Raw genomic sequence first — 17,257 nt, forward strand, 5'->3', positions numbered from 1 at the left:
GACCCCAACACACACTCTGAAGGGACACTAGCCACTGGAGCATGTGGCTCTGGCAGGCCTTCCCTGTGGAGACCCAGGGAGGTTTCCTAGTGAGAACTTACTCAGGGTCCAAGAATCTGAGCTTGCTTTACCCAGCAGGGCTGCATAAGGGGATGATTTGGCCATGGGCATGGTTACCAGGTGTTTGGAAGGGTCTGCACTTGGCTGTGCAATGTGCTTTGATCTTGAAAGGGGGAGGTCTTTTGCCCCGCCCCTTGGCATGTTATAAAAAGCCCTTTTGAATAAAGCTCGAGTTAGCTGGGTATTGACCCAGGGCCCTCTTGAAGCTATCCTGTGTCTCTGTCTTTCTCGTCGTCTAGATCTATATTTCTATCTAATATTTCCTCATTCCTCTCTCCTCTCCTCAAGAGCCCTTCAGCAGGTCGGAGCTGGTCTCTGACACTTGCCCTTCTTCCCCTTGCTAAAAACTATTAGATGACATTCCTAAAGCTAGACCCCAAGGTCTATTCCCTTATTTGGCCATGTCCTCCCCCTGAGGCTGACTGCCAAGGTCCAGCTATCAGAGTATCGAAGTCCAGCAATCAAAAGTCCCCTTGTGAGTACCCTAATTAACATATCCAATCAAAATCAACCACCTCATCCTAACACGGGGTTTCCCTTTCTACCTTTATAATCTTCCATTTGGGTCACATCTGTCTCCTCTCTGTCCAGAGGCAGTCCTTTGTCCCTGTCCCCTCTCCCTTGTTCCCCATCTGCTTTACACAGACTCCCCCCTCCCCTTCTCCTCCTAAAAGTTATACCTGCAAGGTCACTTGCTGCTGTTTTCTGCCTAGTCAGAAATCAGTCACTTCAACTCTTCTTCCCCTCTTAATAAAGGATCTCTGTGAAAACAGATGTTTGGGTGTGGTTTGTGCCTAATCCGAGGTCCAGGAGGACGCCCCCACTGTTCGGGGTCTCCTTCACACTCCCTGGTGCCACAGTTGCTGCTGTGCTAACAGTGGTAGAGTTTGTACTTGCTCATTCACACATGAGGGATGTGTCCAAATGCCTGTGGCAGTGAGCACATGACCAGGTCTCCATTACATTGCAATGCAAAGGTTGCCACATTGGAATGAATGTTTTTCCAGGTCAGTTCCCTGAACTAACATGCTGTTGTAGAGCTATTCCGTCAGAATTGAAACATTCCTTGCTAGAGGGAGGCAGGAGACAGCCAAGACTCCAGAAGTGAAGGAAACATACAAGTCTCCCGAAGTAAACAAAACTTACAAGGCTTAGGATACACCTGAAAATTACAAGACTTGGAAGGCAGCTGCCCAAGATGTCCAGGTTATAGAAGTAGTAACAATTACTGGGGAGGGGAGACTCTGACCCTGCCCTGCTGCTGGCAAGCCATTCGGGGAGCCCCAGGGATATGGCTTTTGTGAGGCTTTTCAGGTGTGCAGCTGCCTAGGTCAACCCTGTTTCTCTAAGCAACCCTTCACTCATACTCACTCCTGTAAGTAACCCCGATACACTCATTGGTTCATCTAGGCAGCCATGTCTCTCTAAGCAACCCTTCACTCATACTTACTCCTGTAAGTAACCCCGATACACTCATTGGTTCGTTAAGCTAGACTGACGTGGAATTGTTCCATTGGTCTGTCCTCAGTGACCTGTCCGGAGTGGGCAGACATTTGCTCACACAATACCTGGGTAAGAGAACACCCTCTCAAACTGGCACCACCCACCCCACCCCCAGCACATGCAGAAACAGCCCCAGCCCCACCAGAAATTTGGAGAAGAGCTGAAGCAACATAAAACTTTACAATCAACAGTGAAGTCACCGTTGTGGCCACTTCAGAGCATACAGTTCGGTGGCATTGAGTGCTGTCACACCTTGTATAGCTGTCACCACTGGTCATCTCCAAGACACTTTTTCTCTTCTCCAGCCAAAACTCTGTCCCGTTAAACACTAACCCCAGACTGAGGGAATCACTCATCTTTGTCTCCCTAGTTCAACTCTTCTAGCTTCCTTATGTGTTTGTGTCTTGGTACCCACACCAGGTCACTCAGAGGACCATCTTTAAGCTCCATGTTGTAGCTAGTGTGTCAATTCTGCATCTTGATAGCTCTGGGAAGTTTGGAGCATCCCAGTGGAATCTGTGTGTTATTTTTATTGTCCTATTCTGGTCACTTGAACACTTTCACCAGTAATGAGTTCTCCACTTTCTATCCCAAAGATCTAATGCTCAAGGGTGGCCTGTGGGTCATCTCCCTTTATCATGTACACTGGACCTGAGCAAGGCAACACAACTTCACAGGTTCCCAAGCCCTCTGCTCCCAGACTGACCCCACGCCCTGAACCCTGATTGCCACGTTTTCTCCCAAGCAACACCCTTGCACTATAACAACTGTGCACACTGCACACACTCCTGTCAAAGTGACCCCACCTCAGTACCAAGTTGTTAGGAAACAGACAAGGCAGCCCGGCCTTGTCCTTGGAAATGTACCTTCCCCCTGGGAGGCAGACTTACAACTCTAGACAGACAGACAGACTGTCGACCCACTGAGATAAGCAAAGGGAGCCTTAGGAATCTAGTGGGAAGAGGCTTGGGGAAGTTTCCAGGACCACAGAAGGCATCCAATGAGAGGCAACCTAGCTTGGATGTGAGAAAATGTGAGACCCACGGCAGAGTAAAGGCAAAGATGGGGCAAGGAAGATAGATGATGGTGGGCAGGGCAGCCTACTCTACCCACAGTGGGTGCTGGGAGGTAGGCAGTCAGGGGTACAAACTGAGAGGGGCAGGTTGAGACCGGGAAACAACCCGGTGAGTATGGACCTTGTCTCCTGGGAATTCTCCAAGACTCTCAAGTAGGACCTGATGCCAGACAAGGCTGATGACAGGAAAGTTTATGGCAAAGGAGCACAACCCTATGCCAGGGAGAGCCCAATGCCCTGCATACCAAAAGAGCAGTGAGTTCTGAGCCTACAGAAAGCAGAGGGGAATGATAAGTTCACAGTGCAGGCCCAGTGAATGGCCAATCAGAGTCAAGGGACCAAGAAGAGTCACAGGGAAGAGCAGGGCTGCCCTTAGTTGTCTTTGAAAATAAAGTGGCTCTTGGGAGAATCAGGGACATCAAATGACGCAAACCAGGGTATGACTCAGGCAAAGAGGCCAAGTGTGGTGACATTTTATTTGTACTCTAACAAATAAAGCTTGCCTAGAGATCAGAGGATAAAACCAGCCACTGTATTAAACACAGAAGCCAGGCAGTGGTAGCACATGCCTTTAATCTTAGCATTCGGGAGGCAGAGATTCATCTGGATCTCTGTGAGTTCAAGGCCACACTGGGAACAGAGTCAGGCATGGTAGCACATGCCTTAATCCCAGCACTAACCATAGAGGTCTGGAGGTCTGTGCAAATAGACAGGAAGTGATAGAGCTGGGTAGAAAGAGGAAGTGATATAGCTGGGTGGAGAGAGGAAGTAACATGGCAGGGCACAGAAAGGTACAGGCGTGAGTATACAGGAAGTAGATCTCTTGGGCTGAGGATTTCCTAGCGGTAAGAACTTGTGGCTTGGCTTGTTCTATTCCTCTGATCTCTCAGCTTTCACCCCAATATCTGGCTCCGGGTTTTGTTTTGTTTTTTTAATTATAAGACCTTTTAAGATTCATGTTACAGCAGAGGACAGTCGAGATAACAACATGACATCCAGTGGACCCTAGAGAGAGGATCTATGTCAGTGATGAACAGAGGAGGAAGCTCACCCAAGACAAAATGTCCACTGATCATTAGGGGCATGGAAGAGCAGGACCTGAGGCCTAGAAAACCTGAAGGGGTGAAAGGAGCCCAAAGCACCTCATCTTCCTGCTGCCCGTTTCTCTCCTCTCCGCCCTCCCTCCTCCTCCTACTCAGTTTTACTGCTTAGCCACCAAGAGCGTTGAGTGTTCACCATAGGAAAATTCTCTTACTAGACCCCAATGTGTCAGTGCGAAGGTGCTATCTATACAATCCAATTAATTAATTAGATAACTAATAGCATTTTGCAGCTCCCCTCTCACTGGCATAAACAGGATTCCTAGGAGAAGGCTCTCACCTCGATCTTCAGCCTCACCCGCCCTGGCTCACAGGGAAGGCTATATGCTTCCCAGGGAATGGGAAAGCAGTTATTGGGATTTCTAAATCATGTTCTTCTCAGCTATATTCCACACCCTATGCTGTGCATGGCCTGTTTCCACCATGCTGGTCCTGCCTGCCTGGGCCTCAGGGTAGGGATGGGGGAACCCAGCCCAAGGAAGCTTTGGAGCCCCACCTGGCTGGCACAGTCAAGCCACACTGGCCCACAGAGGGAGGAGTTTCTGACACCTCTGTCTCCCAGCTGCTGCTGAGGAACAGTGGAATGACTTCCTAGACTGCTTCCTTACTCCTTGTCACCGTGGGCCATGTCCAGAGAAGATGAAGGAACTCTTACGCCAGTCAGCTCGGAAAATCCTGTGGCCTTGCAGCCCTTCCCAGCCTGGCAGAGCTCTGGTACAGATTTTAAGATTGTGTGTGTGTGCGTGTGCGTGTGTGCGTGTGTGCGTGTGTGTGCGTTTGTGTGTGCGTGTGCGCGTGTGTGTGTGTGTGTGTGTGTGTGTGTGTGTGTGTGTTGGTGGTGGTGTGTGGTGTAAGAGTGCTCACAAAGGCCAGAAGAGGATGTCAGATCCCCTGGAGATACAGTTACAGGTGGTCGTGAGTCACCCAGTGTGGGTGCTGGGAGCCGAACTTATATCCTATGGAAGAACAGAAAGTGCTCTTAACCTCTGAGCCATCTCTTCAGCCCCCGTGGTACAAATATAAACCACAGCGGCTAACCCATAGCAAGCACTACAGGTTACAGTGCTGGTGGCTGGCCATTCCTGAGGCTAGATGTGCAAGAAAGAATAACATGGAGGAAGCCCAGGGCTCTTGCTTCCTGGTACTCTGATCCCCAGCTTTTACCCATTCTGCTTCATCTCACAAGTGGACGTGGAGAGAATGTTCCAGGCATTTGGATCACCCAAGAACAAACCCAACTGAAAATGCCCCCATTAGCACATGGGTGGAGCCAGATAAGGAATAACTAACCTATAGAAAAACGGAAATGCTACAAAGCGCTCTGAAAAACAGCACAAGGAAGAGGCGATGGGGCCTCTCTGGATAGGTGTGGGTGGTATTGGAAAAAGATCTCACAGAGAAAGGGGACACCCAAACCAAGGCCTGAAGGAGAAGCTAGAATAGCATTCTAGACAGAGGGAGGACTCTATTCCAAGCTCATACATCCACATGGCAGGGTGGGGAGGGCAGAGGCCCTGTGGTCTCCGAATGATACATGATCCTGCCGAGCACACAGCAAGTGCCAAAGAAAGATCTCCCCAAGGCTGAGTTTTCAGGCTTAAGATCCCACCTGCCTATAGCACCATATGGGCCGTTTGAGCATTCTTCAGTCAGCCCTGTGGCGGCCACACTGCCACCCCAAGGTCCCAGCCCTGGGAGCATCTTTGAAACACACCTCATTATGAACAGGTATAAGGGACTTCCAGGGTCTTCTCTATAATTATGATGAGCAAGGGCAATATTTATCCCTGGGGCCCCCAGCAAGCCTCAGAGACAGCAGTGGGGCCCTCTGTAGTTCCTATACCAACATCTATATGTGGGCTGATTACAACATTAATTTAATAAGGATCCTTCCACACAAACAATGTATCATTTTATTAGCAAACTCTATAAATGTCAACGGTGCAATTCATTCTTATTAATTTCCTAAAATGAAATTAACAGTAGCTGCAAACAGAACTTGCATTGCCTTGCATTCAGCGGAGTATTGGTGCCATTAATTCCTTAATATCAGGAGACTGGCTTGTAGGAACTCAGCAGTTAACTGCACCAATTAATTTGAATACTGGAAATGGTGGGGGAGGGGAATCCAAACTCAACTCAACAACTAATTTAGGAAGGTCCTTGAACAACCAGGGCAACTTGTCCTCCTGGGACCAGAAGCTTTCAAGCGTAAACAGGGAGCATGTATGAGAATGTAACAGGAGTCCACATGTTCACTGTGCCTGGAGTAAAAAAGTTAGACTCCCAGAGCCTGGAGGAAATCCTGTCACTGCCTCCGAGGTCCAGGCCTCCAGCGGGCTGGGGGAATCCACTCACAGACAAGTACAGTGATAGCCTGTGACAGACAGGGACGCTCGAACCTGCAAAGCAGGGTCACAGATGTTATCTCCCCCATGACGCTCTTGATGACTCAGGAAAGACAGACAGGACGGGAGCTCTACTTTCTAATAAGGAAGAAAAAAGGGGAGGCAGGGCATGGTAGCACATACTTGTAACCATAACACTTGGATAACTGAGAAAGGGAAGGAAAAAGGAAGGGAGGGAAGGAGGAGAGAGAAAGAGACAGAGAGACAGAGACAGAGAGGAAGAGAGAGAGAGGTGGTGCTTTTTAAGAGCTTAATGGATTTTCACAATGCTACAGAACCAAGCCTCAAATACAAATCTGTCAATATGGGACTTTAATTCCTTTTCTTGCTTCGCATGTCCCTATAACTTATAGGGAGGCAGAGCCAGGCGGATCTCTGTGAGTTCGAGGCCAGCCTGGTCTCCAAAGCGAGTTCCAGGAGAGGCGCAAAGCTACATAGAGAAACCCTGTCTCAAAAAACCAAAAAAAAAAAAAAAAACAACAAAAGTCTCTTGATCCATTATACTCCAAAAAATCAGAGTCCAGTATGGCCAGAAGTTACATCCTCTTCTCAATTAACCCCCAAATTCCTGGGCTGAAATGTGAAGGAAAACTCCAGCCTTTCAACATTCTAAATTACTGCAGGCACAGCGTCTGTGCGTGCGTGCGTGCGTGCGTGCGTGCGTGCGTGCGTGCGTGCGTGCGTGCATGACCGCCATGTTCTGGAGACTTTCACTCTGTCTCATAGATAGCCCTTTGCTCCTGCTTGGATTCAAGGAGTGTGGTGGCTAATATCATTAACCAAACAATCTAGACTCACCTAAGAGAAAAATTTCTGGGTATGTCTCTTAGCAAGTTCCTACATTAAGCTAATGGAGGTGGGAAGACACACCCTAACTGTGGGTGGTATCATGCGAAGGGCTGGACTCCTGTACTGCATAAAAAGGAATGAGCCGAGCGTCAGCATCCATCTCGCTCTGCTTCTTGAAGACTCACCGGGGCCCAGCGGCCTCACCCTCCTGCCGCCGCCATCCTTGCCGTGATGGACTGTTAACCTCAAATCTTGGGCCAAAATGTGCCTTTGTTTCCTTAAGTTGTTCTACAAGAAACTAAATGAATGTACCTTGTCATGTGAAGGAATGTTCTAAAAGCCAGAACCCATTCCAACGTAGCTCCGAGGGGATGGATGGGCCAAACTCAGGACCACGGGTGCAGAGAACCCATCTCATTCTGATCCTGGCTCCAGCTGGCAATGTCAAAGACTTTTGTGCTTGTCCATGATTACAGACTGAGAACTCCACCTATTTGCCTCAGCCATGTAGTCAGCGCCCTGCAAGCCACCTTCCGGCTAACATAAGTACCTGGCCCTGTCACTGCTAATAGAAACATCGTGGCAATTGGAAGAGAGTGGCTGCAGATCTCTGATGATTTGGCATGAAACATATCAAAAATAAAAACTTAAAGAGTTGGGCAGGAAATAAGATGCTGTCTTTAAAATAAGCCCCAAATCCCAGGCTCACCATCCTTCACTGATAATAACATCACTTCCATGGGCAGGACACGGGTCGGCTATATTTTCACCAATTTCCTCCAGTCCCAGGTGGCAAGAGAAGTTAAGTGTTTGTGGCAGTTAGTGGGTTCAAGGACATTTACTGCGTAATATTTAGCCATTGCTCCTGATTTGGGAGCTCTCTCTCCCAGCAATCAAGAGTAACCCGACTTTATTGATGTATAAAACACACTGAGATCCAAGCAGCAGTTAAGCTCGTCTTCCTTTTTAAAAAGTATATGCCACTGATGGCAGGTGGGCACTTTCCCAAAATAAACTGCCCCTGCCCTGAACCTGTCTGATAAGTTTCTGAATACCTGGCTGAGGGATGGAGCCTAGAGCCATCCTGTGAAATGTCCCGACAGCTGTTGCCCAGCATCTAATCCTTCTCGTTGCATTCACTACCACCGTCTTGGACCAATTAATGAGCGTCCCCTTCACAGGCCATCAAGCACAACATGGCACTGTCAACTCGTTACCCTGCATTGAGTGGCCGAATCTGGAAATCCACAAAAATCAAGCATCTAGTCTCACCATACAGAGTTGGAAAACTGTGATAGCCGGGACATTACCTTGTCTTAGGGGATGTGGTTAGCCATTCTTCATGTTTCTCAAATGTTATTAAATAAGCCGCAATTTCCTGAAACAGAAAAATAAAAAGATCATGATAGCAATTAGTTCATGTTGGACCCTGAGAAGCAGAAATAAAAAAGTAGTTATTTTTCCCCCGGCTGTTGTGCATCTTGGCCTGGCTGGAACTCGGACTCTTCGAGAAAAATTGTTGACCGGGACTCAGCCTCTCTTTTGATTCCCTGAGTCCTTTTCACTCAGCCAGCCACACAATCACCATCAAAGCCTGGGTTTCAAAGGAGGAGTCAGTAGCAAGGACAAAATATTTCTCTGTGGAAGGAAAACATCAGAAACCCTTTGAGATCCCAAATGCCATTCATCTGAGGGAGGGAAGCCAACAGGTCCAGGTGTGCACTCTGCTTCTCCGAAACAGGATGTCTTTCAGCTTCCTCACCAAAGAGCGGTGTCTTCTCAGCTTGACTCCAAACCCCCACCCTGGAGCCAAATCACAGAGAGTCAGAGAGAGAGAGAGAGAGAGAGAGAGAGCAGTTGTCCCACTGTTAACTTGATTTATTGAGCAGAGCCTCAGAGAGCCAAGTCAGCTGAGTTTCAGGCAAAGATGGAAAAAATGTGAGCACCTGAAGGTAAATCAAATATTTATAAAGACACAATAACATCATCACAGATAGAATTACTGATTTATTAATAATTTCCACAAGGAGCCAGTGAGTGACACAGCATAAGTCATTGCCCCGTCTCTCAGGCATGACATGGCCCATTACGCCCAGATCCAAACAGATCTGCTAACATGAAATTGGCTGGGATCGTAAGTTAATTAAAGTCAGGCTAGCACACATTTCCCTTGATCTTGGTGGCAATATGACACAGAGACGCTGCCATGGACTGTCAGGGAGACACATGGCATGGGTCTGGGGCTCCCTCTCAACTCTGCTGCAGTCAGAGCTGCTCCAAGCTCCTTGGAGTAGAGTGGGCCATGTGCCCAGAGACCAGCAGCCTCTAGGGCTTAGACGTAATGGGTCTGAGCCCTGTGACCAGCAATGACCCATGTGTCCTTGGGGAAAAGGAAGACTCATTCTCAACATCAGGTAACAGGTCAGTTATAGAAATACGACCTGCCATGCCATGAAGATCACCAGGGCCAGGGATGACCAAGACCCTCAGTAGTCATAGTGAATGGCCATTGCCACACACGTTGGAACCAAGAGCCCAAACCACCAGGGCCTGGAAGACTGAGCCTTACAGCAGAACTCAGGAAACAGCAGCTGGTGACAGGAGCAGCTGCTCCCTTGTCCAGGTTCCTATCATTGACTTTTCACTAAAGAAAGAACAAGTCCACTGGGCTATCATCCCTCAGCCTCCTGAAATTTGCTTCTTCTCTTTGAGAAAATCCTTCCCTGGAGTCTCACCATAGCTCAATAATCCCATGCCCAGGCCAGCCCTGTTTCTCTGTTCAGGACAGGACTAGTTGTCCATCTTCTACCCTCCAGAGCACCTCAGTGCCTAGGCTTCATCACCCTGTGTCCTAATTGTTTGTTTACTTGGATAGCATCCCCATCAGACCACACAAGAGTAAGGGCCATGTCACTGCTGATGCATTCACAGGACTTAATGGTGTCCTGGGCATGTGTGAGAAACCTGAAAAAGATGTCTGTTAGATGCAGGATGAGTTGGTAGATGGGTAAGTAAATAGGTGTGTGGGGGGGGGGTAGATAGGAAGTTAACTAATTAAATAGGTGGGTAGATGGGCATGTGCACAGGTGGATGGGCATGTGCACAGGTGGATGTACAGGTGTGCAGGTGGATGGACATATGTGCAGGTGGATGGACATGTGTGCAGGTGGATGGGCATGTGCACAGGTGGATGGACATGTGTGCAGGTGGATGGACATATGTGCAGGTGGATGTACAGGTGTGCAGGTGGATAGACATGTGTGCAGGTGGATGGACATGTGTGCAGGTGGATGGACATGTGTGCAGGTAGATGGACATATGTGCAGGTGGATGGACATGTGTGCAGGTGGATGGACATGTGTGCAGGTGGATGGGCATGTGCACAGGTGGATGTACAGGTGTGCAGTGGATGGACAGGTGTGCAGGTGGATGGACATGTGTGCAGGTGGATGGGCATGTGCACAGGTGGATGGACATGTGCACAGGTGGATGGACGTGTACACAGGTAGATGGACATGTGCACAGGTGGATGGACAACATGAACAGGTGAATGAACATGTGCACAGGTGGATGGACATGTGCACAGATGGGTGCACAGGTGGATGGACAGGTGCACAGGTGGATGGACAGGTGTGCAGGTGGATGGACAGGTGTACAGATGGATGAGCAAGTGTGCAGGTGGGTGGACAGGTGTGAAGGTGGATGGACAGGTGTACAGGTGGATGGACAGGTGCACAGATGGATGGACATAGGTAGGTGCACAGGTGGATGGGTGGGTAGATGGGTGAGCAGGTAGATGGATGGATTGATAGGTGGCTGGATGGGTGGATGGTTATGTAAGTTGGTGTACTGGTATGTGGGTGGATGGGGGGAAGAAGAGTGGACACTGTAGAAATAAATATGCATTCATAAGTGAAATATGTATGTGTCTCTCTGTGTAGCAGTACATGTGTGTGGTAGTGTGTGTATATGTATATATATTTATGACTGGAGATAATGAAATGAAAGATGAAAAGCTGCAAAACAGTGGTTCTGGAATAAGGCCTTGCAGTTATTTAATTAACTGAGTTGCTACAGAAAGGCTGATCAACCTCATTGCAAAGTGCCTATCTGCTGTGAGCAAACAGACCTAGCCTTGGGTTCCAAGTCTGCCAAAGATCAGCTGCCTCATCTCGAGCACATTGCTTACTCCACCTAGACCTCAACTCCCTCTGCACAGAGGAAAATATCACCTCCCAGAGCAGTTACAAGGAGTGGTAGTTCTTATATCACACTGACAGCCATAGCATGTCTGTGGACAGAAGCTTTCATGGTCAGCATTACAAAGTCTACATGGTATGACCTACCTGTTTAGAGCCCCCTCAAGGAGGTAGCAGGTGCCATGATGGTCCAGGCCACCGCTGGGTTTATGGAAATCTCTCCCTAGCCCCTCCTTGTCACATCCAGCTCCCCCACACTCACACTCACAGTGGATGGTAATGACAGGATGACTGTTCAGAGTTCCTGGATTCAACCCTCACAGTCAACCATTGTATCCCATTTGTTTACACAAGATGCTGAGAGCAGACCATGGCTACCACACACAAGGTCAGCCACATGTTAGGTAGCAGCTCTCTGTCACAATTTCAGACTTGGTATCCAGAGTAGCCCACCATGCTGACCAGATACCTCATGGGATGACTAGTTTTTAGGTCAGCTTAAAACAAGCTAGAGTCATTTGGGAAGAGGGAGCCTCAGGTGAGAAGTGTACCCCACTAGACTGAGCGGTACATTTTCTTTATTGGTGACTGTGTGGTGTGTTCCTGGGCACTATAAGGAAACAAACTGCATAAGCCATGGGGAGCAAGGCAGTAAACAGAATTCCTCCATGGCCTCTGCTTCAGTTCCTGCCTCCAGGTTTCTGCCTTGACTTCCCTGGATGATGGATTGTGCTATGGACTAGAAGATACATAGACCCGTTCCTCCCCAAGTTGCTCATGGCTGTGGTGTTTTTATCACAACAGTGCAAACCTTAAGACACCCCAGATCCCTGCCCTAGCCAACTATCACACCCCAGTGACCCAGAAGATAAGGACACATAGTACATCCCAACACCCTTACATGTATCACTTTCCTTCACAGACCCACACACATGCTCCCACCCACATCCTCCACAGTCTGGCAGGGTTTCCCACTGTTGCTGTCCTCCAGAAGGGAAAACCTCTCTGGTCCCTTGCTGTACTCAGGTTCTACACTAAAGACACTCAACACCTACTGTGTGGCAGCCCAGGCATAAGGGCACCGTGGAGGCTCTATAACCTCTGAACTCACAATCAAAGAGGGGAGAAAGACATGTCAGCAACAGAGCAGTCACCCTGATACTGCAGGCCCATGGTGTGTTCAACTGTAGAGCCAGAGGGTTACCACAGGCCGACTAGGCCAGTATGTAGACAAACAAGGGACCAGGAAATCATGCTCAATAATGAGCTTCCTTTGTCCACTGGCCACTCTCTCCTCCTCCACCAAGGGAGGGGTGTGTGTGTGTGTGTGTGTGTGTGTGTGTGTGTGTGTGTGGTGTTTCTCCTAATCTGTGACACCTCCCACACGGCCTGGAAGAGCACCCATCCCACTTAATACTAGCTTTTCTGAACGAGGAAACTAAATACTTGTAGCCAGGTCCTGCTTCTGCGTGGTCAAGATGGCTGGACTTGACACCAGGGGGGCCGTTGCACACTCCTGCTGGTCTCTACACGTCTCAGAAGCATCTGGGTCACCTGTCTAACCCCAGCTTCATGTGATCCAGTCTTGCCAGCCCATTGCCCTTGCCAGAGTTCATCCTTCCTCTCCAGATAGGCAGGCAGGGGCTAGATGGTGCCCTCTCAACATTTATGAACTGGCTGAGCAGATAGAGACACCAAGGAACCAAACACCCTCATGGAAGTTGGAGTTCAATGAGATGAGGCAATGTAAGAGCCATGGAAATTCAGGGTAACTGGGCATGGCTCAGCAGTTAAGACTGTGTACTGCTCTGGCAGAGGAACTGAGTCCAGTTTCCTGCACCCATATCAGGGAGATCATAACTATAACTCCAGCTCCAGGGAATCTGACATCCTCTCCTGGCCTTCACAGACACCTAACCCATGTGTACATACACACACGGACACACAAAAAGGCACACTGTAATAAAAACCATTTTTAAATTAAAAAGTACAGACACAAACGTTCATAGCAGCATTACTCACAAGAGCTTAGAAAGAGTCAGAGGCCACCCAGTCCGTAGATGAATGAATGGGTCTACAGAGGGCGACCTCTCCAGAAACATAAACCAGAGCAAAGTCCTGTTCCAGAGGACTATCACATGGACATGCCGTAATGAAAGCACATGCTTCATGAAAGCTTACCACAACAGGCCATGTGTTAAGAATGCTATTAATGAACTACATAGAACACCCCAATCAATTGGCAGAGGATATAAATGTGTGGTTATTGAGAGCTGGGGATGAGGGGGATGAGTGGCTGATCAAAGGACATGGGGTCTCCTTCTGGGGCTGGTACAGATGTTAGGAACTAACAGGAGTGTTGGCTGCACACCATTAATGCTACAGAGCAGTGGTTCTCAACCTGTGGGTCATGACCCATTTGAGGGGTGACCCTTTCACAGGATTTGCTTAAGAGCATCAGAAAACATAGATATTTACATTATGATTCATAACGGTAGCAAAATTACAGTTATGCTGTAACGACAAAAATAATTTCAAGATCGGGGGTCACCACAACATGAGGAACTGTATTGCAGGGTTGCAGAATTAGGGAGGTTGAGAACCACTGGGCTAGAGTTTATATAAGTAAATTTTATCACAATTTTTTAAAAGCAAGAAAAGAGTTCATGCATCCAGCTAGATGTGGCAGGTGATGGAGATACCAGCCTGCCCTGCCTACAGAGCAGACCCGGACTGAAAGGGCCATCTTGGCACATCCACCGGCCTCCTCCAGCCTCCTGCTATCCCAGCATCCTTCACTCATCCCAGATCCTGCATTGACACTAGAAAGAATGACTCCACTGTCAGGATGAAGAAAGTCACGGCAGGCTCCAAAGCAAAGACTGTCCAGCTTGCAGATTTTAAATGCCCACTTTGTCCTCTGGATGTCCAAACAGAAGAACTGCTGCCAAAGTACAGTGCGTGTGTGGCCAGGGCAGGGGCAGCAGCCTGTGGGAGACGGGAGCCACAGCAATGGTTCCTGCCAACAGGAAGGCGGAAGGGCTGCCCCAGGGGTACTGTTGTGACGGGTGAGGGTACAGTACAGCTCTTCATCCCATTACCCAAGCACATCATCCAGGGATCAGTGGTATCCTCAGGGTCTGAGAGGACTTCAAAGCTATGGCAGTATGAGCCAGTGGGGGGACTAGAGGCCTGTGGGTAAGAGGGCACTGCTGTGCTGACCTGGATCCTACGGCTGTGCGTCTCCTTGCGCCCGCTCACCGTCTCTGCCCACACCCCCCTCAGGTCCTGGTCTCTCTGGAGAATCATCAGGCTGTCCTTCACCACACAGTGGTCTGCAGCTCCAGGAACCTGCCCTGCAAGGACCGAGGTACTCCAGGACCCCCAGCACATAGCACCCTCTGTTGTACAGCTTTGCGTGGAGAATCCGAGTCTGCGTCCCTATACAGCCATGGAGCCCTGGAGTTCTTGGATACAAGGGTGACTGGTGACTCCGTAAAGGCTGCATGGGGTCTACAAAGTCCTTCTATGCACAGTAAAGATACAGAGGGCCGCCCTGGAGCCTCCCTTAGTGCAGGGGGAGGGGCGGAGATCGGTAGTGTGGGCTGTTGCTGTGGGACACCATGCCCATGCAAAATGCTCTACAGAAATGCCCACCCAGGGAGGCCCCCAAATGCTCAGGGCCGGAACCCCACTCTCCAACAGTGAGTAGCAGGGCCATATGCCACCATGCATCATCCTGAAATTTCAAGGAGCTACAGTTTTTAAAGTTAAAAAAAAATGAGAACTTTAATAATAGGTTTTATATTTTAACCCAAATGTATTCAAAATAGAACCTCCCTAATTTTAGAAAGCAGTCGAGCCGTCTCCTATTCTTCATACTGTTTTTCTAAACCTGGCATGCGTTTCCACTCCAGCCCACCTCAGTTGGGCTCGGGGGCCAAACAAGGCTGGTGTGTGGGATGGTGGCCCTAAATAGACACTGTGGGAGCCTGTGACAGACTGAACCTTCTGGCAGTCAGGTGGAGTCCGGGTGGGAAAGAGGGGGCCACCATTACCAGACACTTCCTTACAGGCAGGGCTCACTGTCACCTCAGGTTCCCTCAGAGTGGAGAAGCTGTGTCCTCCTCCAGGATGTGAGAGCCCTCCGCCTGTCTGGTGGAGAACTTAGGAGTCTGGTGGGGGTGCTTTATAGTGCTGTGGGTCTCTCCCCAGGAGGCACACACCTCAAAGACACACACACACACACACACACACACACACACACACACACACACAGTCTGTTTCCAGTCACACACAACAGTCCAGCACAGAGGCAGCAGCTTGCTTTCCAACAATCACACTGAAAATAGTTCTCAGAAAAAGAAGTCTTGCCCAGGCAGCCTGCCCATCCCCCTTACTCCATCTTCAAGACACATGTTCAATGTCAGGGAAGAAAAGGTCTGTGGAGAGGTCCTTAGTGCATTCTGTTAAACAAACAACTCTGATAACATGTACAAGTCTGTAAACATGTATATTATTGTATATACATATGTATGTATATTGAGTATTCATGTGTGTATATGTTTGAGTAGGTATTCTGTTTGAGAGTGTGTAATATATGTGTGCATATATATATTTGAGTATGTGTATGTATGTTCATGTTTGTGTGTGTATGTGTATGCTTAGGTATGCATGTGTATGTGAATGGGTGTGTATTTGTGTATATGTGTTTATGTGTATTGGGGTATGTATATTATGCATATTGGGTAGTATCATATTTTTATGTGTATTTGGGTATGTGTGTTTCGGCTGTGTATATGCTTGTGTGCATATATATTTTTCGTATATATTTGGGGACGTATATATGTACATGTGTATTCATACATGTTGGTACATGTTTGTTCTATACTCTCCTGAGCCCCAGTAATAAAACATCTCTGTGGTCTATACAGTCTCAGCTACCTTTTGCATAAAAAAATGGGTTTTCAGCCAAGGGGTAATTGTAAAAGTTTGGTTTTTATGAGAGTTCTGCACAAGGGTTTTATCGGTGAGGACGGACGCTAAGGGGAATCGGCAGTGCTCTGCTAGCAGCTGGCCCCAGCATCTGCTGGAGCCACAAAATGCAATTATATTACTCCCAAATGTGAAGTAAAAATATCTTGTTTCCAATACTCTTGGTTTTAAGGCTCATACCGAGCGTCCTCTGGGCAATTCAGTGGTGCCAGCTCGGGTGCCAGCTCTCCGTGCTATGTACGTTATTAGGGATTGTGTGAATGTCATATTAATGACTTCTAACCAACGTGTTTACAGTGCAAGAAAATTTCCCAGAGTCTGCCACTCACTGCACTTCACTAAAAATAATTGGCCCTAATTTAAATAAATAACCATTCAATACCCCTTCCCAGGGGCAGTTCTCCTGGATAAAGCTAGCAGGTCCATTTCTGTGACACGGAGTCCACCTGGGTCTAGTGGAATAGACTCCCATCTAAACTCTCTGGACTGGTCCTCCTGTCAACAGCCGGGGCATCTTGCCTTCATGGGATCAGGCCCATACCTATCTGGGATACTCCGGGTCCCCACCCACAAGTTAGACCAACACCCCAACTCAAAATGATGAGCAACCCTATTAGAAGCAATGAACATATGGACGCGTGGCTTCTCTCTTTTTGTTTCTCCAGGGTGTGTGCCATCATTCCACTCAGACAGGCCATGTGACACTCATAGTGATGGCCTCAGGGAGACAGTGTCTGAAAGACTTCCAGGGTGGTGTTGAGCTCAGAGTTCGTGCCTAACAGCCTGGACTTCTGCAAAAAAACAAAGTCTAGCACAGCTGTCCGTCTGTCGTGGGGAATGGTGAGGCATGCGGTGGCTTTCCCAGTGCCAATCGGTGAAGAAGTAATGAGCCGCCAAAGATACTCGGAAACAGAGCAGCAACTCACACCATCACAGTTAAGTCTCCTATCCACTCACCACTCACTTAGGTGGTGAATTACTGAGGGCCCACTGAATACCAGACACTGTGTCCTAACAGTACAAAGGAAAGTGAGTGATGGTCCTTGGGAAAACAGCTGGGAAGACAGA

The 17,257-nt window shown here is 48.5% G+C and overlaps 1 protein-coding gene across 12 annotated transcripts in view; it reads right to left on the minus strand.

Moving 5' to 3' along the window:
* The window catches only part of Camta1 (calmodulin binding transcription activator 1), an 852,116-nt gene that overhangs the window by 544,263 nt on the left and 290,596 nt on the right, over window positions 1–17,257 (minus strand). For all 12 annotated transcript variants that reach the window (XM_028883112.2, XM_037203217.1, XM_028883109.2 and 9 more), the window contains one exon: window positions 8,306–8,373. In XM_028883112.2, coding sequence (XP_028738945.2) covers window positions 8,306–8,373 — 68 coding nt within the window. The remainder of the gene's footprint in view (window positions 1–8,305; window positions 8,374–17,257) is intronic.

Source organism: Peromyscus leucopus, chromosome 2 (assembly GCF_004664715.2).
Source record: "Peromyscus leucopus breed LL Stock chromosome 2, UCI_PerLeu_2.1, whole genome shotgun sequence".
Lineage (NCBI taxonomy): Eukaryota > Metazoa > Chordata > Mammalia > Rodentia > Cricetidae > Peromyscus > Peromyscus leucopus.